The 21,930-nt window shown below is 36.6% G+C and overlaps 3 protein-coding genes across 5 annotated transcripts in view; 1 reads left to right on the forward strand and 2 right to left on the reverse strand.

Annotated features, from left to right (window-relative positions):
* hspb6 (heat shock protein, alpha-crystallin-related, b6) lies at positions 1-2,028 on the reverse strand. Its single transcript, XM_026282054.1, has 3 exons — positions 1,556-2,028; positions 865-987; positions 1-709 (listed from the first exon to the last, which is right to left on the reverse strand). Exons 1-3 carry the CDS (start codon positions 1,712-1,714, stop codon positions 542-544), a joined length of 450 nt encoding a protein of 149 aa, XP_026137839.1. The 5' UTR covers positions 1,715-2,028; the 3' UTR covers positions 1-541.
* A 2,595-nt stretch (positions 2,029-4,623) lies between these two features.
* Positions 4,624-7,422, reverse strand: psenen (presenilin enhancer, gamma-secretase subunit). The gene is made up of 4 exons (XM_026282055.1): positions 7,263-7,422; positions 6,806-6,874; positions 6,604-6,708; positions 4,624-5,330 (listed from the first exon to the last, which is right to left on the reverse strand). Exons 2-4 carry the CDS (start codon positions 6,864-6,866, stop codon positions 5,191-5,193), a joined length of 306 nt encoding a protein of 101 aa, XP_026137840.1. The 5' UTR covers positions 6,867-6,874; positions 7,263-7,422; the 3' UTR covers positions 4,624-5,190.
* Positions 7,423-8,254: 832 nt separating this feature from the next.
* The window catches only part of LOC113114935 (histone-lysine N-methyltransferase 2A-like), a 47,609-nt gene continuing 33,933 nt past the window's right edge, over positions 8,255-21,930 (forward strand). For all 3 annotated transcript variants that reach the window (XR_003293810.1, XM_026282056.1, XM_026282057.1), the window contains exons 1-9: positions 8,255-8,663; positions 11,795-11,873; positions 12,133-15,387; positions 16,821-17,020; positions 17,599-17,703; positions 17,907-18,063; positions 18,203-18,413; positions 18,775-18,839; positions 18,918-19,172. Coding sequence is in view for 2 of the 3 variants with exons in the window: in XM_026282056.1 (XP_026137841.1) it covers positions 8,355-8,663; positions 11,795-11,873; positions 12,133-15,387; positions 16,821-17,020; positions 17,599-17,703; positions 17,907-18,063; positions 18,203-18,413; positions 18,775-18,839; positions 18,918-19,172 (4,636 nt within the window). In the remaining variant the exon portion in view is untranslated. The remainder of the gene's footprint in view (positions 8,664-11,794; positions 11,874-12,132; positions 15,388-16,820; positions 17,021-17,598; positions 17,704-17,906; positions 18,064-18,202; positions 18,414-18,774; positions 18,840-18,917; positions 19,173-21,930) is intronic.

Raw genomic sequence — 21,930 nt, forward strand, 5'->3', positions numbered from 1 at the left:
AAGGGTGTTACATTTATATTTATTTATATTCAAACTGTACATCACACAAATATTAGAGCTAAATAAACACTTACATCATCATTATTATTATTTTTAAATATATACAATCTCAACATAGCCTATCAAGATTAACTGACCAGTCTGTGCAATTTTGTGAACAAGCAAGTCATCTCTGAATGGTTGCCATGCTAAATTCAGTATGTCTGGGTTTGTGTGTTTTGGATGTGGAGAGACCCTGTTAACTTGAGGACAAATGTGTCGCTCTTACAGGCTGTGTGCTAAACCGACAGCAAGTGTGAGGAAAAGGTGATACAATCTTCTTGTTGGCTTGAAATCAAGTATGTTTGGAATTGGCATTTGAGTTGAGCAGTCCACCGCCACAAGGGGTAGAGAGAGGAGGCGAGTGTGTTTTGGTCTTTACCATTGCATTAGCTGAGAAACCGACAAGATGGGAGTTTTAACACATTAAGAACTAAAACAGTTAAAAGAGAAAAAAGAAAATCCAAATATGACTGTGGGAAACTGTGTGTGTGTGTGCACATCATTGTCCAGTGTGATTTAACATTCTGGAAGTGTCTCCTTGTGTCAGAGGTGCCGAGATTAGTAGCATGCCTTCCGGTGACATGGCTGATTCCAGTGCCATGATGTCCACTCCGTTCGGGATCCGGTATCGCCGGTTAAACTGACGTGTCACCAGTCCTGAACCATCCTAGCATTGAACGAACACATATATCAAGCTTTTAAATGTCAGGTCTCGGATGTCCAGTACAAAGTGTTTTATAGCAGGTTTAACATTTGATAATCCTTATGCATGTTAAAACAGGAGTCAGAGTTATTAAAGAAAAAAGCCACTGGGAATCATACCTTTTTTTGTTCATGTTTTCCCTCGACCACAACATAATCTCCAACCACTTTTACCAGCAGTTCCTCGGGACTGAAGTGTTTCACATCAACTTGCACAGTGAAGCCCTTATGATCACAGGTCACCTGTCCAGAAAGTGCATTTAATTCATTACCAGAACACAATCCATTTCTCACTCTACTACAGAGAAAATTAAAGATTTGATTATTTATTTTATAGTAGGCTACATATTTTTTGTTACATTTGTTTCTAGATCTAAAATAATGTTTTATTAAATGTATTTAAAAATGTATTAAACAGATTTTTTTAGCTTTATATTTTCACCATTATCACTAGTTCTTGTGCACTTGCTACTATATAACTCTATTTCATGTATTTATAATTTAATTATTTAAATAGTTAACTTATTATTACTTTAAATGGGAGTTCAGGAACAACAACATAGGCTACATTTCATATTTCATAGTCAACTACTATTATCTGTAAAAAAAAAAAAAAAAAAAAAAATCACTGTAAAAGTTGAAATGTTAGACTTAAGATAGACTTTTCGTAGTTAAAATCGATATATATGATAAATAACAATGTTATTGTTATTATTATTTTTATTTATAATTAATATATACAGTATATAGTTTTATACAGTGACAAGTTACCACAGATATTTTTTTTTAATAAAAACACATATTACTCCACCTGTGCTGCTCCAGTGTGCTCAGAAACCGGGATTAAAAGTTCGGTTGGGGTCCACGAATAAGGTCCCATTTTCCCGTTCCACCGGGGGAATAACGGTGGGAGAACCCTTTCCCATGGGATACCGCTCACCGGAAGAGAAGGAGGCAAGTCGAAGTCCATGTTTCTGAGATGAATGTGAAAAACAAGAACCAACAAATAGACTAATACTGCTTCAGAAAATTCGGACTGTATAACTAGTTGGTTGTTATGTTGAAGTCTCTCCTATTACGCAACACAAAGCAGGAAAATTGTTGCTCTCCAGTTTAGTACGAGGTTTAAATAACTTGAGGAAAACACCGCCCCTTTACATGAGCTCTTCCTCTAAACAAATGCCAGAAATAAGTGGACTGATGGTGCTGTCAGAGATCGTGGAGCACGATGCCAAAAGTGTTATTAAAGCTGCATTTGTTCTTATGGAACGCCAGTGACAGGAGTGGGATTTAACCCCTCGTTTTATTCCCATGATGGAAGCATCCCCTTATGTAATATTTCAATGGGGAACATGACGGTGCCTATTCAAATGTCCCAATCCCTGTCACCACCTTGGCTGTTTTATATTAAGCAAAGAGTGACACTTCGAAACCGAATGTGCTACTATTCAATGTCAAAGGGTCGTTCTGTGTAATACGGTTAGATGTCCGGCTATAAATAAATTGGAAAGTGCAAACCGCTCATACTCATCCACATGACACAGCACGTGCGGACATTTAAAGTAAATTATGTTTTCTATTTCCATATTATGATATAGCAATATACGATTATATAATACAAATCGCCATTTATCGCATCCAAAATAAAACTTTTTGTTTACATTGTAAGTGTGTGCCGTGTATCCTATGTTTATGGATATATATATATTTTTAAATACCTTGCTAGGTGTACTGCGTTAGGCTAACCGAGACTTATTATTCCCACTTAAATATTGTTGCTCTTTTGTTAGCTTCAGTTACTTCTGTTGTCCTCATAAGTTGCTTTGGATAAAAGTGTCTGCTAAATAACTAAATGTAAATGTAGAAAATCAAATAACAAAAATCACTGCAGTTTTGACTCAAACTAGTATTGTTTCTGGCATAAAGGCCTAGAAAACTTGTTTATTTTTGTTTTTTTTGTCTTCTGTTTGTTGCCAGATACGTATTTTTTTGCATATGCACCTGCACAAGCTACATGGAAGGGTTTTGTATTGAAATGAAACATGCAATTATAGTGCTTTTAATATTACTTTTATTAATTTAACATAAGTGTCATTTAAGAGTTTGAAATTGTAGTATTTTGTAATATTGAGCAGACACACCCGCTGCCAGTCACTGGCATTTTCTATCTTAGTGTTAATGAGAAATGTGGTTGGCAGGCATTAAGAAATGCATGATGCTTTCGGTCTATCAAGTAACATGTTTAGTTCTATTGCATAATGTGAAACCTAGAACATAAACACCTCTAATTTAAAAGTCCTGAGCTAATGATGGAATTTGGGCTTGAAACAGTATTTGAGATGTTATCCAGCAAGAAGGTGGCAAAATCTACACATCTTCTTTGACATGTCTGTTCGAAGGTTTTAAATCAGGGAAATGTCTGTCAAAGGAATGATGGAATTCATAATTACACTTTTATATCACACCAAACACGTTGTCCTACTTCTGACCTTCAAAAGAATAATTCACAACTCATGTCTAAAGCCTTACAGCTCAGAAAATACAGGTATCCTCTGGCCTTTGGATTTAAATCATGACCAATGTATTGGCAGAACTGCAAGTCATTGGGGCTGAGGATATCATGTCCTTCTGCTGTTGCCATCCGCTGGTAACAGAAGCAGAACTTTCTGTCCATGCACTGGCTATAGGCGACTAAAAACAGCACCCATGAAGATCCACGAGGAGCTTAACATGTGCTCAAAAGTTGGATCGAATTTCATAATAGGCGCCTGTAAGGGGTTACACATGAGACAGAGGCTTCATGCGTCAATATTACAGAGTCTGGTATGCAGCAGGTTTAAAATGATTGCAAGCTGTTGATTAGTAAGCAACAGAACAAGGGAACTCGTCAATCATGTGGATTTTTCTAGAGCCCTGTTGACTTTCCGATGCTTTTGTTTTCCAACTAGCTCTAAAAATGGCAAATTGTTGAATGACAAATGAACATGGATTATACTCTTAGTTTACAAAATAAACAACTGTATTTTTTCCTTTTTTGCACATATTTATATATTCATGTAGTTTGTGAATTAGTGAGGTACTGAAAGATCCATGCACAATAATTTTAATACATAACAAAAATACTGTTTACGTTATTTTAGATGGCGTTATCATGTCACACCACAGGACATAAACAAGGTAAAGATTTTTCCATACAGTTATATATGTTGAGGTTAGAGTAAAAACTTATATTTTGCTGGTTACTTATCTATTATGCAAATAAACAAACATGATGTTAAACATGAAAAATCATAAACATATACTACTGTATATAAAAATAATGGTTAAAATATTTTTATATCACACCGCTGGATAAATAAACATTAAACAAAAACAAATATTTAAAAGGTTAAAAGTCTCTCCGTTAACTTGAAAAAGCTCTTCTCTTTACTTTTTTTATTTTATATTATGTATAAAACCTATATTTATATAGTTCATATTAACGTTTGCCTGTTAATGCCAAAAATATTACCTTTTTTTGTGTCACCGCACTGAAATAAATAAAATATTTAGTGCTGTCAAATGATTAATGGCATTCAAAGTTTTTGTTTACATACTATATGCATGTGTATGGTGATTATTTATTATGTATATATAAAATACACATACAGTATATATATATATATATATATACATACACACACACACACATTTTTTATATAGTAACATGTTTCTTAAATATATACATGCGTGTTGTATAATATACACACACTCATATATTATGTAAACAAAAGCTTTTATTTTGGATGTTATTAATTTTTTGACAGCACTAGATTTAACATATTATTAAAATAGTTAATTTCCATATGTTTCTGTATTTCACAGTTCATGAGAAGGCAATGACGGGACATTTTCAGATTTTATTTCAAATCATGCAAAACACAATTTTAAATTTTTGGAAAAATTAAGTGGTGTTCACTGTCCATCCAAATGATTAATATATAGCAGAAAAAAAAACGAATGGCCTTTTTCTTTGAGAACAATAACATTACAGGTCATATCAACAGCAAAAACACAATTCAAAGACTTTATTTTGGATGGACCTGCCTGGTCCGATACATTCTTTACAATGCACTGACAGAGGTCAGAGTTAACAATATAAATGTGTGATTTCAAATATAACACAAACATCTCAACTAAAACTAAAGAAAGAAGGAACAGGAAATTAAAAGTAGCAGTAGTGCTGGAAATGAACTCTTGCTCTTTAGCATGGTGCATCTGTGTCCATATTATCTCACTCAATCATCAAATAATTTCATCAGTTCACAAAATACCACAACTCCCAGACAGATCCAGTTTATCTTCTATGCGACGACAGTGGTAAAATTAACCAAGAAGCATCTTGTTGATGGCAGGAGAACAATGGCGAGCATGAAAAACAGAGGTATTGTAATGCAGCAGATGTGATCAGGCTGTGCCGAGGGGAATGGTGAAGGAGAGGTAATCTCCCACCTCACCCCACTGGGCTCTGAAATGCTGGAATATTGTGATCCACGTCGTCAGCACGGCCACCCACACTGTGAGCCCCACAGCTGACTTCTTTACATCTGCGGAGGCCAGGAGAAACAGGATATGTCACAAACTGTAACTAATATACATCAGTCATTTCACAGACAGCATAATGAACTTGAAAGTAGACCTATGAAGTCTACTGTATCATATTTGATATGCAAATTTCTAAGTTAATGGCATGATCAAGACTTAAAAGCTGAAAAACCTGATCTAAACAGCCTACTGTCATGGCCTTTTATAAGTTTACAGTTTATGTGATTATCCATTTTTATTTTCCATTATTTCTTGGCAAAATCAAACACTACAGAGCTTTGATCATAAAACTAAACATTTAAATATAATCATACAAATACAAATTTATGGTAGATACAGTATGACAACTGACAATTGTATTAATTTTATGCCAGCAGTCTAAAATACGGTTATAAAGATTGCATTTACAAGCTATGAGAATTTAATCTTTTTGGCCATATAAATAAACAACAATTTATTTTAGTTATTTTTTGCTTGTTTGGGCCTGTGAATAAAATTGAGGCACTTTTTTGTTTTTTTTCTCCGAGTGTGAGCTCCATATTCTCACTTTATTTTATGATCCATAAAACCCTGATGCATCAAAAATTATGTATGGTGTAGAACAAATTTCCGGAAGGATTAATAAATCTCTCTCTCTCTCAAGAAAAGAAAAAAACAATTTACAAAGTTTTTTAGATTTTGTTTTAAAAAGTCTCACATATGAAATAATATATACATATATATATTACATATATGCATTTTTTATGCATATTTTCAAAGTTACTTAAATTACATTTTACAAGTTTGTAATTGTGTCATTTTCATGTAGTAGCAGTTCTAAAAAAGAAACACTGTTAACCATAATGCAGACCAATAATATCCACAATAAGACAACCTTGCAACTTAAATACAGCATTGTATTTAATACAGCTGACTGATAAACACAAGTAACTCCATAAAGTTATTCTTGCCCTTAAAAGTATCATGAGCCTTGGATATAAACATACTGTAGTTTACACAAACCCATCTCAAGAATTCCAGTGAAGGAACACCATCTATTGGCCTGTTTGGAGCTGCTCAGCTATGTAAATATACTCCGAACATTTGTGCACACTGCACTGTAAACAGCAATGGAGTTCCCTCCAGACTTTACACTGACTCATAAATAGAATTTAGTCTGTGTAGGCACTCATTTCACATTTTAAACCAGATTGTGTTAAGGATTGCAAGGAAGAACATCGCACAAGTCATGTGAAACAGTGAGTCATCCCGTGTGTTCTTCTGTCACATACTCACATGATTTTATTTGGGGTTGCTCGGTGTACGTCGGTTTTAAAAACGCTTCTCTGAAAAACCACAGAACATTCACCAACCAGAGGAAGGGGAGAAAAGCGAAGCCACCTGAGGAACAAATCAGCACAATGAAAATAACAACACGTGTACAGAATAACAGAAAACACATCACATCCTGTCATGATATCCCTTTGTCACAACATACCCAAGTAGTATCTTCTACAGAGGCTAAGCTTCTCCTCATTTGGAATCCGTTCAAGGTTCATAATGTTTCCTGTAAAGAAAACACTTGATCAATCCATCCACAGGTATCCAGCTGATATTATCAATATGCTGCAACATTGCTGCCATCTGCCTACACAAAACAGTACTGTCATAACACATGATTGCCACAAGGAAATTGGGATTACTGCAAAACATCACGCATTAAAACCGCCATCACAGCTTTGTCACCTAATCAAATCATCTACGCAGAAAAAATGACAACACTGCTTGGGGAGCAGCGTAAATGATTAAAGAATTAAGATGAAATTATTCTAATCTACATCTCAGTCAAAACAGCGTTAATGGACGGCGACCGAACAAAAACTGGCTGCTAGCGGCAGACCGTGTGCTCTAAAACCTTAAACCAATCGTCTGTTTTCATAAATGAGGGTTGATACCTTAAAAATCGAGCTCAGTCGAGAAAACAGAGGGTTTAACACAACAAAGGCGAGGGAACAACTTTTATGGTTCCGCTTCCTGATGAAAACTATGACGTGACGTCACTCCACGGTGGTGGATGATGGGTAGTGGAGTTTTCAGGGACAGGCGTGGAATAACGTCAGACTGGCATTTATCATAGGTTGTATTTAACCCTTTGGTCTAATAGCGTAATACGTGAATGTCACAAAGACACATTTTATTTCAAAATAAATAAAAATAAAATCACATTTTTTTCATTACAATTCTCCACTAATTACCTTTATATTCGCAGTACTTTTTTGAGAGTTTTGCTGTAAAAATACTACAACTCAATATTTTTTAAATCAGCATAAATTTAAGTGAATACAGCAAGTACTGTCATCATATGAATAAATAGCTAATAATAATAATAATAATAATAACAATTGTAATTTCCTATTTAATAAATAGTATTCAAAAGCTAAATTGTATATTATATTTTTGCCTTACAGAAATTCCCACGTACATGAAAAAAATTGCTTAGTGGTCATTAATATACTCAAAATCCATTGAAATTTTTTTTTGACTAAATTTTAAATAAATATGCATTCTGATATTATAAGCAAACGCAAGCTTAGTTTTTTATTTATTTATTTTATTTATTTTTTTAATCACTGAAATGTCAAAACTTATGAATAAAATGAATTATAATGGTATTATTATGTAGCCTTACTTCTGACCTCAAGAACTATAAATATTTTCCAGTTTTATTTGATTTAAGCAATTAAAATAATAAATTATATATTTATTTGCAAGTAAATGAATAAATAATTCAAAAGTGTTTATGTATGACACTTAAATTACATTTTATTGTATTATATAATTTGAAATTATATGAAACTGTAAAATAAATAATATAATAAAAATATAATTAAAAAAAAAAAATAATAATAATCTTTATCTTGACAGCTTCACACTTCATTCTCAGCCTACACGTCCCATAGTGCACCGGGCGTCCACCCCCCTCCCATTCAGCGCGTTTCCTCTTCTCGCAGCTTGAGTTTCTGTGTATCGGTGTTGTTGTTGATGCAATGATGGCGGCAGCGGGATGCGGATCAGCAACCGCGGCTGCCGTTGTGGGCGCAGGCGGCGTGGGCGCGGCGCGGGGTCGCTTCCCCGGTCGGCCTTGGTCGTCGCGGAGCCGTTTGCGCTCGGAGAAGCGATGGCAGCTCGGCCGCTCTGGGACAGATCTAGACGAGATCTCCTCCAATGGAGGCCCGAGGCCCACCTGCCTGGTGCTCGCGCTGAACGAGGACCAGTCTCACTTACGCCTTCTCGGGCTTGAGGCGAGCTACAAGAGCCTGGAAGAGGCTGGATACAGCTCGAGTGGGAGCGAAGAGGTGAGTGCATTTCCCGAAGTGTCGTATTTCACAGCAGTTTTTAAATGCACAAGAGTGCGCTTGTTTTACTTGACTGTGTTCCGTAGAATACAAGTAGCGCGAGCGCAGTGTCTGCCGTCCAGCGTTACATTAAAACATGGAGGGGGAGGGGGGCAATTAATGTAGCATTGTAGCTTACTGCAGAATGAGGGTTTAATTTATACAGTTATAAGTTGCATATAAACGCCAATGTATGCGTTTTCTGATTATTTTTGGACATGCAAATTGTTTTTATTTCTATGCATGCACCAGTTGCAACACCCAGTCTGCTGGACTTGATTCTTGTGACAGATTGCCCGATAAGAGCATTCAGTGCTTGGATCACCTGCAGTGAAGGGCAATTATATTAGTTTGATGCTTAGAGAGAATAGTCTCAAGACAATGAATATGCATATGTAAACATTGACTTTATCAGTGCAAAGCTGACATTAACTTTTACTGTGTGTTAGTTAGGTTATCCCAACAAGTCAGCCTCAATCCAGTGTATTTATTATTATTTTTATTTAGTATGCATCTTCTTTTTTCATGGTGATGCATATTAGGCACTGGGCCCTAGACAGTGTTTCCAAATTCCCTTGTGTGTTAGCAACAAATGGTCCAAAATGCATAATTTTATTGCAGAAATATTGAGAATTAAAAGCCTGCATGATTTATTTATTTTGTCTGTCTCTCTGTATATTTAGATTTCAGGAAGCATAATATTTTATTAAATACTTTTCTGCTTATTCATCATCTTCATAACCATAATTACCTGCTTTGAGGTTCTGTGCATATTCACAATGACATTATCATCCTGTTCGTATATTACATTTATCATGTATATTTCGGTAGTTTTTTCTGCAGGCGATAGTCAGCTCTGTTAATATGGTTTTGTTCAGTAAACAACTGATAATTGAACATTTTACAGCGATATTGGCCTATTTTTTGCAGCATCATGACCTTGAGCACAAAACTACTAAAGAACGCTGACAATGTCAAACCTGTTACATTTAGAAAGGCATAGCTATTATATAATATCAACATATATTTTGCCTATTAAATAATGAGATTTTAGTGTGAGATTTTTCAAAATGTTAGAAGTTTGTGTGTTTTAGTTTATTGATTAAATTGGAGTGACATATTTGATAGAGGTTGGTGTATATACTGGTTATGTACAGCATTGCCTGGAAATACTAGGGATTTTGACATTTCCATAACATTTGTAAATGTGTGGTTTTAGAGTTTCGTTTGGTTTTAAAATTTTTCATTAGCTTCATGAGTGTTCTGTGTAAAACGATTATTACAGTTCTCCATTCAGAAATATCAAACAACTAATAAAGCCATGTGAGTTCATTGGTAAAAAGGTGTGGGAGCTCTGTATGTCTTTGCTTTCATGCTGCTGTTGCACTTGTTTCTGCTATGCGTCATGTATCATTGGCATGGAAATGCGCTATGGTTACTTTGTGTTGTGTTCTGTGAGCAGAAACATGCAGCTGAAAAAAAAGAAGAAAAGAAAAATATTAATGATCAAGGTCAAAGTTTGTGGACTTTGAAGGCCTACTCTGACGCTCGCCTCATATAAAAATGGATACAGGCACATCTCTTGTTTATCAGCTTCTGTGAAGTTTACAGTTTCGGTTAACAGCTTCTGTAAACTCGATTTGTGCGGCCCATGCAAGTTTACAGGGTCAAGTTTTACCTACATGCTTTCTGTTTTAATATTGTGTATAGGACATTATATTGATCAGTTTTAAACTTGTGTTAAACTTATATATATATATATATATATATATATATATATATATTTTAAGGCATTGTTAAAATAACAGATAATGTATTAGTGAACTGTACTTTACCTGAGGGCTTTTTCATAAGGCTAAATAATTAATCGGTTATTTCAGATTCACTAGGGTGGTTAACAGCAGAGTTGTTCCTGTTGTGTTGTTTCACACAACTGAATAATTAGTTGTTTCAGTTCAGTTCTTTCTTTGTCTCTGAGCATGAACAGCGTTCTGTGAAGTGCGGAACAAGAATAAGGGAGTTATGTTTTCTACAGTTCAGTGTTTTACCATTCACCTAATTTACTCCCAAAAGTATTTTAGTATCTTTAGTATAGTCCGAATGTTTTTAACAAGATGATTCTCATTTCTCAAACAAGACGTCCAGCTACCCCAGAGCACTTTATGCAGAAAAATGTCACAAAACTATTATGGTTTATGAATGATTACAACCTCTTTATAAATGTGCAGTTCTCTTAAAACATGCTGCCTGTTTTTAAAGGTTCTGCAACATTTTTGAAAAAGATGCAAATTTATTAATTTGAATTTTTTTTTTTTTTTTTTTTTTACTGACATTTTCCTATTATGTTGATAGTTTATATAAAACGATCATTTCAATGTTATTGAGAGAAGTCTCATGTGTTCACCAAAGTTCTGTTTATTGAGGCTATTTCAATCTTGTGTATTACAGCCCTTTGAGTGTGTAGGATTTTTTTTAAATGAAATGTATTATAAATATTATTATTATTTATTTAATAAAAAATACAGCAAATGCAGTAACATTGTAGAATACTATTATATCTGAAAATAATTGTTTCTATTGTAATATATTTTATTTCTGTGGTGCAAAGCTGGATTTTCTGCATCATTACTCCAGTCTTTATGTGTGTCATATGATCCTTTAGAGATTAATCTATTATACCAGTTTGCTGCACATGGGAATGTTCTTCTTCTTATTATTATCAGTGTTGAAAACAGTTATGCTGCTTAATATGTTGACATTAAGCATTTATATTAAAATAAGCATAAATATTAATATAGAAAAGTTTACAAGAACTGTTTATTTGAAAAGGATATGTCTTACTGTCACTTTTGATCAATTTATCATGTCCTTGATGAATAAAAACATTAAATCTATTGAAAAAAAAACCTATTTTAATTAACTTTTGAACTGTGGTTTATGTTTATGTAATGTGTGCTATATTGCAGCATCTAGTGATGTGAACTGTTATACTTTATCAATGATGAAGGAAGCAAACAAATCTAATGTGCACTTGAAACATGTTATACTTAAATTCAAATGTGGTAAAGCTTCCTTCTGTTTTTCACTTTCAGGGAGCTGAATTCAAAGGCTTTGATGTTCATGATGAAAATAGCAGCACCCCGGTTCGAGCTGGACGGAATGCATGTAAACGTAAGTGTAGCTTCAGATGCAAATTGTCCTGAGAATCTTAAATTCATTCCATACAATTGAAAAAATACAGCAATTGTGTATGACAGTGCATTACTTCAAGGAGTAATAAACAGTTTTGGCATAGCTAGATACCAAAGATACTTATTATTTGATAGTCACTGTAGCCTGTGGTGTACTGTAAACATTTGAATCACTTGATTATATTTAACCACAGTGGAATGCATATAATTGAATTGTTATTGAACTTGTTCTGTTTCAGGTGATCGTGTTTCAGCAAAGTCGTCAAAGAGGATACGTCAAAGGCGGTCTCTTAAAGTGTCCCCTATAATAGAAAGCACAGGTTCACAAGATTCTCAAAATGATTCAGGTTCTGTTCAACAAATTTACAGTCAAGAGTCTCTGAAGGACACATCAGTAGTTGCTGGTGGTGGTGATGGAGGATTGGAGAAGCGCACCAGGAGAAAAAGAGGGTCAACAAAACAGGAGACCCAGTCAACTCCAAAAATCACAATCAAGTTTGTGGCTAAAAAGAAAGTGGTTACAGTTCCATCAGTGCAACGTAAATCTGGTAAAAAACTGAAGGAAATAAAATCTGAAGTTACAGAGAGTCAGTGTGCCCAAATCTCAAGTGCTCATGTGAAATTAAAGACAAATGTACCAGCTAGTGAATGCATTGCCGGTGGAGCAAAGGAGGAGGTTTGTACTAGAAGGCGAGGAAGATCTGCTGACAAGAAATCAGAATCCACTCCACAAACAAATCCTGAAAAAGAGGCCAATGAGCAAAAACTGAAGCTGAGGAAATCAACTCGAAGGTCTCAAACTCCACTGCCCAGCAAAAGTATAGAGCCAAAATCTGATGAAAATTCAGCACAAGAAGGATCAGAGGTGAATAAGTTAGTGATTAGGAGACAATGTCGAAGATCCTCAAATGTTCCACAGGAATCGGGTGACCAGAGCTTAGCAGAGTCGCTGTTAGAGGTCTCCACAATTGATGAATCCAGGCCACCTTCAAAGAAGAAAAAAGGTAAAAAGAAAAAGAAGAAGAAAAATCACAAAGAATCCGAAAGGAAAAAGGAGCCTCATTCACCATCATCAAAAGGTTTTGGCCCTGCATCCAATGATCCTCAAAATCTCGCTTTCGGCAATGATTTTGTTGGAATTCCCGGTCTGAGACTAACCAGGATACGAAACCCCAAAGCCAGGTCTCGCAAGAAACGCTGCAAGTTTGTTTGGACTCTCACACTAGTGAAAAGCAAAAGCAAAGATTCCCAAATTCAAGAGAATCTAAATCAAACCCAAGAAAGCAAAAGCAATGATTCCCTCATCCTAGATGACCTCAGCAAACCACAAGAAATCAAGGGCCAAGATTCTCAAGTCCAAGAGAATCCAAGCCCCAGCACAGAGGCAGAACCTCCTGCTAAATGTGATGAGGAAGTAGATGTTTATACTGAATCGAAATCCACACCCGGTCCTTCTAACATTGCGGAAACCAGTTCTTCACAGGAGTCACAAAACATAGAGAACACTGCCAGTGCCCTAATTCCTGAAAGCCCAGAGATCCCCTTGGCCATTGAGAAGGTTGAGGAGACCCCAGAAAAGGAAAACGAGGAGCTTCTTGAAAGGACAGAAATTGCAACAGAAGCACATCTGGAAGAGGCCACTCAGACAGACCCAGAAGATCCGATCAGTAGGGATACCATTCCACCACTACAAATCAAAGTTGTCTCCTCACCAGGTAAAAACAACAGTCTAAAGCAGTCCTTTTTAATTCAGCAAGTCTCAACTTCACCTGAAATAAAAGAATCTGCAAAAGACCATCAGCATTCAGAGAATAGTGAAAATGTGTTGGAAATGACTGCTACCTCTCCCACCCGTAAAGTAAGGAAAAGCCTACGTCAAAACACTGTTCGGAAGAAGCGTGCAAAACATAAAAACTGGACAGTTTACAGGCGAAAGTGTAAATTGAATGAATCTCAAGAAAACCCTGTCTCTGAAATTGCAACTGAAACCAAATGTCAGGTGGAGGAATCACCAGTATCACCAACAGCAGTGCCAGCACCTGAAGAATCCAAACCAAGAAGAAATTCTAGAGAAGTTAAGCATAAAAAAGTTAAAAGGTCCGTTCCACCAACTACAGAACCATTACCTGAAGCAGCCGAAACTCAGATCATTGAACAGACTATTGGATCATCTCCAACTAAACCATTTCTTGAGACAGAACCCCAGCTGGAGATAAAACTTGAGACCCCATCAATCGAAGCTGAAGAGGTTCTAGTATTAGAGCCTTCCATAAAGGATCAGCCACAGGTACCTCGTCCTTCACGCAGACGAATAAAACGGGTCAAACGAAGACGAAAGCCTCTGATTGGACGGCGGATTAAAAATTCGAAATTAATTAAGAAGGAGTTGGTTGAGGTTAGTGAAGACCGTCCACCGATGACGGGCTCTAAAGTAGAGGAGCCTAAACTAGTTGGTATATTCTCAACAAAGTACAAGAGGAAAGGAATTTTGAGTCTTCAGTCATTAGAGGATAGACGGAAAAAGGCCAGGGTCTTATCAAAGCAACTGGAGAGCACCAACGAAGATCAACTTTCCGATCAGGCAGAAAAAGATTCTACAAAAATGGATGGAGATCAAGACATTCAACACAGCAAAACAAAATTCATGAAAACCATCAGGCATTTCATAATGCCAGTCGTGAGTGCCCGATCCTCTCGGGTTATCAAAACCCCAAAGAGGTTCATGGATGATTTTGGTATGTCAGACTTTCCTCGCAAAAACTCCCAAAAGAAGCTTGGCCTACAACCAAAATCAAGGAAACGTGATTCTAGTGAAAAAGGTGAACCTGGGTCCCTTCAGTGTCAGGATGAAGATATCATTTTGAGTGATGCTGATCTTGATTTGTCTTCTACTTGGGAATCAAAACCTAAATCACCCGACGACACTGAGATCTTCAGTGAGGAGAAACAGCCTGGGAAAAGACGATCGCTACTCCGAGATCCTGCTTTCAAATGGGGAGTGCTGGAGCCTGCCAGTGACGATGTGTATACCTTCGATGAAGATCTTGACAAAGAGTTGGAGACCTTGCTATCTGCCAAAGATTTAGACTCGTTTCTTGATCCTGTCCAAAAGAAGAAAAAATCCACAAAATTCAAGGCGCAATCACAATTAAGGTTATACAAAAAACTTAAACTCAAACAGGGTCTCGCACGGCGTAAAAAGACTCCAAAGGACAAAATGGTTCAAGTTGTTTCATCCCCTACCAAGACGGAGAAGGAGGAGTTGGAAGGAGGAGCCAGTCTAATGAAGTCTCTCAGAAACATGAAGAAGGAAAAAGCAAAACTCAAGATTGAGGATCTCAACAGCCCTGGGGTTGTTCGCAAAGTCTCCATCTGTGTACGAGCTCTGAGTGCCAAGTTGCTTGCGCAACACCAGGCAAAAGACATCCATGAGGATGACCTGCCAGATGAGTTCTCCATTCATACAGACATCTCACTTCCCAATAAATGCAAAGGTATGTTAAAATGTTATAGAAACATTTGATTGCAAATTAACATTAATTGCCCTAAACTAGGGCTGCACGATAAATCATAATGGATCAAAATCACGATTCGACACAAGCTGCGATTGTCATTCATATCTTTCAGTGAAGTATGGTGTGACCCTTCGCTGCGTTTTCCGCTCTATGGACGTGCGCTTCACTCAGTCGCTTAACCACCCAAACAAGTGCTCCTTTAATATTCTGCTCACGCTCGCTGTAAACCAATTCCCGCTCAGATCCCGCTCCGACATAAAGTTTCTCTAGTGGGCCTATTTGTTTACTGTTTCCCGAAATTCTTGGATAATAGTCTAAAATTATGCATGCTGATAAATAACAATTATCATATTTAAAAAATGTTTTTACATTCTTCTTAATTGTATTAATTGTATTAATTAAAATGTATTCAATATAATAGTCTATTCTTACCAAACATAGCCTACCTGAAATGCAAAAACTGCAGAAGTGTATTTTTGTATTTTCGTTCACTTTATTTCAGTGAAAATAGCTGCCGTTGTTGTGCAGTAGAACATTCAAAACAGGCTCATTAAAACACAAATGCACACACACACACATACATGAGATGAAATGTGCATAGATCTTTACAAAATACACCTGGATTATAGCTGGTTCGAGTCTCGTGCTGGGAGGGAGTTAATGAACAGTGCTCTCTTCCACCCTCAGTACCCATGGCTGAACTGCCATTAAACAATGCACTGAACCCTCAATTGCTTCCCGAGTGCTGGATCTATAGCTGCCCCCTGTTCCAGGGTGTGTTCACTTCTCACTGCTGTGTGTGTGCACTTGGATGGGTTAAATGCAGAGCACCAATTCTGAGGATGGGTTACCATACTTGGCAAATGTCACGGCTTTAATTAAATATTACCGCTCCGCTCGCATGCTCTGGCTCTGTGATCAGCAGTAAATCTCCAATGGTGGCCCCATTGATTATTGGAGCTGCTGTTAGCATTCCATTGACTCCCATTCATTTTGGAGTCACTACTTTACATCTAATTTGCAAAGATAATTATTTTTTTTCACAACTTGTCAGTGAACTAAGGCTCTGTGTAGTAAGTGCTGCTCAGCACGTGATGATGATTTACTGCTGATTACAGAACCAGCTTTACTAACAAATTGTGCATGACAATCACATTTCGATTAATTGTTCAGCCCTACCCTTAACTTGATTTTTTATAAGTTGATTTTTATAATCCATGTTCCTAAAAAGAAAGTAAAAAAGAAAATGTTTTTCTAAAATTGTCCTGTTAGTAAACCTAATGCTGGTTAAATGTTTTTTTTTTTTCATCTGTATTTTAACACAAATGTATATTCAAGGTTTGTCAAGTACTTCTTACCTCATTGACAGTCAGTTAGTCTTAAACTCCAGCAATGCTTCTTTTCTTTCACAGATTATGATGAGGTGCATCTCAAAGAATCAGAAGAACCTGTTTCTGAGGACACTCAGAAAACTGCCATTGACGTTGAGGAGAAAACCGCCAGCCAGCGCCCTCGCCTTACAGGAGCCAACAAGCGCATGTTCAACCTGCTCAAGAAAGCCAAGGTTCAGCTCATCAAGATAGACCAGCAGAAACAGCTGAAATCATCTGGGGTGAGTCCATGAAACTGAATATGTGCCTTTCTATTCAAAGCTTTTCCAAATACTATGGGTCCATTGGGTCAAGTGGATATAGGTGTCCTTTGTATTGTTAGCTTATTTTCTTTGAGCAAGAATATATTTAATTGATCAAAAGTGACCTTAAAGACTCATTATTTCAAATAAATGCTGTTATAAACTGTTAGAAATGTTTCCTGACCTGCATGATTCTGAAGGATCATGTGATGCTGAAGACTGGAGTAATGTTGTTTGTAACCTCAGCCTTGCCATCACAGAAATAATTACATTTCAACATATAATAAAATGGAAAACGTGTACGGTAATTCAAATGACAGTAATAATTTACTTTTTTATTTTTTACTGTACTCAAATAAATGCAGCTTTGGTGAGCACTTCTTACAGACACTTTTTACAGATCATAGACACCTTTATATAAATAAACTTGACAACATTTGAATGGTTGCTTTCACTTCAAGAAATTCTTACCCAGTCATTAGATGCTCTTTGGATATGTTTATAATTGAAGTGCTTTTAATGTAATTTAGATCTGTTTTCACTTTTTATGTTTGTAGCTCTTCCCAGAGGGTAGAATCACTGCAACAAAGAGACAGAGACGAAAACCGAAAGAGCGGCTTGAAAATGCCTGTCCCAACAAGACTGAAGCTTCTCCAGAGCCGGTAGTGTTGTTGTTTTATTTTTGTAATGTAAAACAAGAACACAAATTTGGACAGTAATCTTAAATGAATCTAATGGAATCAAATAGGAATAATTTAGCAATGCTGTACATGTTGTTTTTAAGATTTGACTAGGTACCAGTCAAAGCAGTGTGATAACAGAGGAGAATTTGGGTGCTGTTGTTTTAATCCTTCACTTCCATCAGGAACCCGCCAGAGGAGGGCCTCGCATTAAGCACGTATGCAGAGCTGCGGCTGTGGTTTTGGGTCAGCCTCGTGCCATGATCCCGGACGACATCCCTCGACTCAGTGCACTACCCCTACATGAGAGATCGGATATATCCCCTTCGCCTGCAGAAAAAGGTACCAGCACTTACTCCTCAAACTACAAAGATTACCAATAAACCTAAGAAAGGATCTGATAATAGACCTAAAACCAATGGGTTGATAGTGTCTTTCGTTAATTTTGCGTATGTTTCGACATTTTCTGTCACTTTTACAGGAGTCGAGTCTCACTCTGACCCAGAAAGCCCTGTGATACAAGAACACAGGACACCCAAGTTTCGCCGCGGAAGAGCTCATTTGTATAAGAACAGGTCCCGACGGTGTGGGGAGTGTAAAGGTTGTCTGCATGAGGAGGACTGTGGCAGGTGCATAAACTGCTTAGACAAACCCAAGTTTGGTGGCCCAAACACAAAACGGCAGTGCTGCGTGTAAGTATGCTAGTTTTTGGATGCTGATATTTCACTGCTTTAACTGCTTAATACACTGTTTATAGTTTAGTTCTTTAGTTACTGTGATTAACCATCTTTTTCTCACGTCACATTTTACATTAAAGTGGTAATCTTTCATTTGTTTTTACAAATAAATTATGAATTTTTTATAAAATATTAATGTTAAGCCAACGTTTTTAGTAGTCTGTTACCCATTTATGTCAATAAAATACATGTTTGTTCATTTTTTTTTTTTATATCTGTCCCTGAAAAGTTGTGTCTGATCCAAGGTCCTCATATTTTGCAAACAGATGTCCTGTTAAATTTCAATAGCTTTTTTTCTTTCTTTCTTTTTTAAAAGATACAAGAGATGTGATCAGGTTGAGGAAAGGAAGGCCTTGAGGCTAAGTGGCAAGCTTCAAAAAGGTAAGAACATGGTTTTATAGTGAGCGCTGCACTGTTTGTTCTCTGTGCATCTGCCATAAATGTTTTCACCATTTTCAGGGCACATGAAAAAGCGACGCTCGTCAATTAGTGTGGGTCACTCGAGTAACGAGGAAGGGGAAGGCGTCGATGGAATCGGACAGATGTTTCCAGCCTCTCTGGGTGACAGTCCGTCTGTGCGGAAACAACCACGCCGACACGTTAAACCACGTTCCTACTGCGACCTGTTGGATTACGACTCTGACTTTGACTGGATAGGAGGATCAGATTCCACCTCCCCAGCCCGCAGAAGAACTCCTGGCCTTCGCAACTCAGGTTTGGACATAGTATGAAGCTTATTTCCACCAGAGAATAAAATAATGGCAAATCGGTCACAATTAAAACAAAATAAGTTTTTATTATAAGATATCAATTAGCAATTCTAGAGTTGTGAGAAAGTCAGAAAATTAGTGCTCTCAAACGATTAATCACGATAATTATTGTTATTATTATTTTTTACTTATATTTCACAATTCTCTCTTTTTTTTTTGAGTAACGAGATATTTTAGTTATGAGTATGGCAATTGCGAGAATTTTTTTTTGCTTTTTATTCCTTGTTTTAGGACTTTTTTCATCTTGGACTTATGAACTTTTGTAGTTTATATCTCAAAATTATGAGTTTATGTTTGAGCTAGGGGTGGGCGATATCTCGATATTTAAAATATATCGAGATATTTTTTAAACACGATATGGATTTTGACATATCGTATATATCGATATATTGTTTATATTCTGATTCCGCCACTTTGCTTGTTTGCCTTCCCTGTGCTGTGCTCGCCCCCGCTCGCTCGCCCCCCGCCTCCTTGCTTTTGTCCCCTCTCACCTCGCGTGTAGAGAACTAGTCAAAAAAAAAAAGACAACTGGCTCCATTATATGGAGACACTTCAGTTTTAAGGTGTAGGGCGAACGGCAGGCAGATGTCTACTGTAGGGCCCAATGAAACGCGGACGGAATCGCGGAATCCAGTCATAAAAATGGAATTTACAGTTTAACGCGGAATGTCACGGAATTGGTCAAATTTTAAATGAATTAATCAAAAGTCGGTCATGCACTTACATCAAATCACGAAATGGACTAATATCTGCAAATATTAACCCGGAAAAGTCTATTTAAATATGAATCCTGCATGTTCTGCGTGTCTGTGTCAACGAATGGAGCAGAAGCGCATCTTCATTCATTAAACACGGAAGCTCGCATAACGCTCGCGCTGATTTCATTGTCTTTCCTCTCTCTAAATAAAGACGTGAACACATGAGGAACATCTCCAGAACTGCACTGAGAGTCACTTCATGAGCATCTGACCGTTTGATTTGAGTAAGACTAGCTCATATCACATCATAGACTGTGGTATCACATACACAGAACTGTAAAGGTAAACCCGTCAAAATAAAAGTATTTGACAGAAATCTATTACTATTGTACAGCAGAATGTAGATAGCCCACTACTACTACTATTAAAATGAAACGAACATAATTTTATAAGGAATAATCACACAACATTTCTCCCATGTTTTATTTTTAATAGTAAATCCCCTTTGTTTACTAGGGGTGTGCCGGTTTCAGAATTGGTGATGACGGTTATGACGTGAGTCAAATGTGACGGTTCATAACATAACCGTCGGGGGGGGGGGGTTAGTGGATCTACCGTAGAGTCAATTGGTTGTTCCTGGAGATAGCGGGTTAACTCCGTGTCAGCGCGCGCTCTGATCGATAAAAAGATTTCAGACCTCCGTTTATTAAGGAGATCGGTCACAAAACTCATCATCCGAGCCAACGTTTTTGGAGCAAATTTCAAAGCCGCACCCCCCCGCCATCCGCTGATTGTTTTGCGGTCTAAGGCCATGCAATGCTTTGCTGATGCGAGTCGCAAAAAAAATGCCATTGTCTGTTCTAGAAAGGATGCAGCAAAGATATTTAATGCTATTGTATGAGGCATAGGCCTACGCTGAGTTTCATTTACGATGAGATGCGCTCTAGTGCAGTGCAAGTGAACGCGGCGCGCTGGTGCTTCCATGTCGGTTATCATTGTTTGCTATATTTGCTTTTTATTTATTAAAATACACGCAATTGGTTGATGAAACATTTATTAAAATTAAGACAAAATTTGTACAAAACGAAATTTGTTTTTAAGAAAGGTTTTCTACAAAGCAAAATTTTATGAAGTGGTAAATATCATGTCTGAAGATTTACAAAACTTCATTAAGTGGTAAAAACCATGTCTCACGATATTTTGCGCATCTTATGATCCTATCTAAAAAATGTTTGTAAAAAATATTTTAATGACACGGTTTTGGCGGTTATAGAGTTCTAATGACGGTGTTCAACTATAACTGCCGGTCTCACGGTTATATACGAACCGTCACACCCCTATTGTTTACCAAAAAATAAAGTTTGCCTAATTTTAAATAATTAAAAGATAAATTAAATGAATGTTTTATGCCTTCATTTGATAATCAGAAAAATTTAAATACACAGAATTTCTGAAGGGAAAAAAACATTTCACATAAGGCTATTTTAAGAATTGTTTTTAACTAATTAAGTTGTTTTTATGCATTTAAATAATTGCACATGCTAAAACACAGAATTAGGTAACAATAAAACATATGGTGAAGAAAAAAATAAAATGTTTCATAGGCCCCTTAACATGTAATATTTGCCATATTTGTTTTTGCAGTAGTTTTTTGGGGGTTATTTTTCCTGTAAAGATATCGAGATATATATCGTATATCGAGATATAGCAAAATATATCGAGATATATTTTTTGCTCCATATCGCCCAGCCCTAGTTTGAGCATTAAAATTGTTCCATTAATTAATTGAGAGATTAATAAGTAAAAAATGTTTGTTCTTTTGTGGTGGAAACAAGCTACAATACCACAATGATTGTGATTTTGGAAATTTATAACGTTTTCTTCTTTCAAAACTGGTTGTGTTTTTTACAATTACATTTATGCATTTAGCAGATGCTTTTATTCAAAGTGATTACAGTGCATTCAGGCAAAAAATTTTTGACCTAACGTGTTCCCTGGGAATCG

Source organism: Carassius auratus, chromosome 15, assembly GCF_003368295.1.
Source record: "Carassius auratus strain Wakin chromosome 15, ASM336829v1, whole genome shotgun sequence".
Classification (NCBI taxonomy): Eukaryota; Metazoa; Chordata; class Actinopteri; order Cypriniformes; family Cyprinidae; genus Carassius; species Carassius auratus.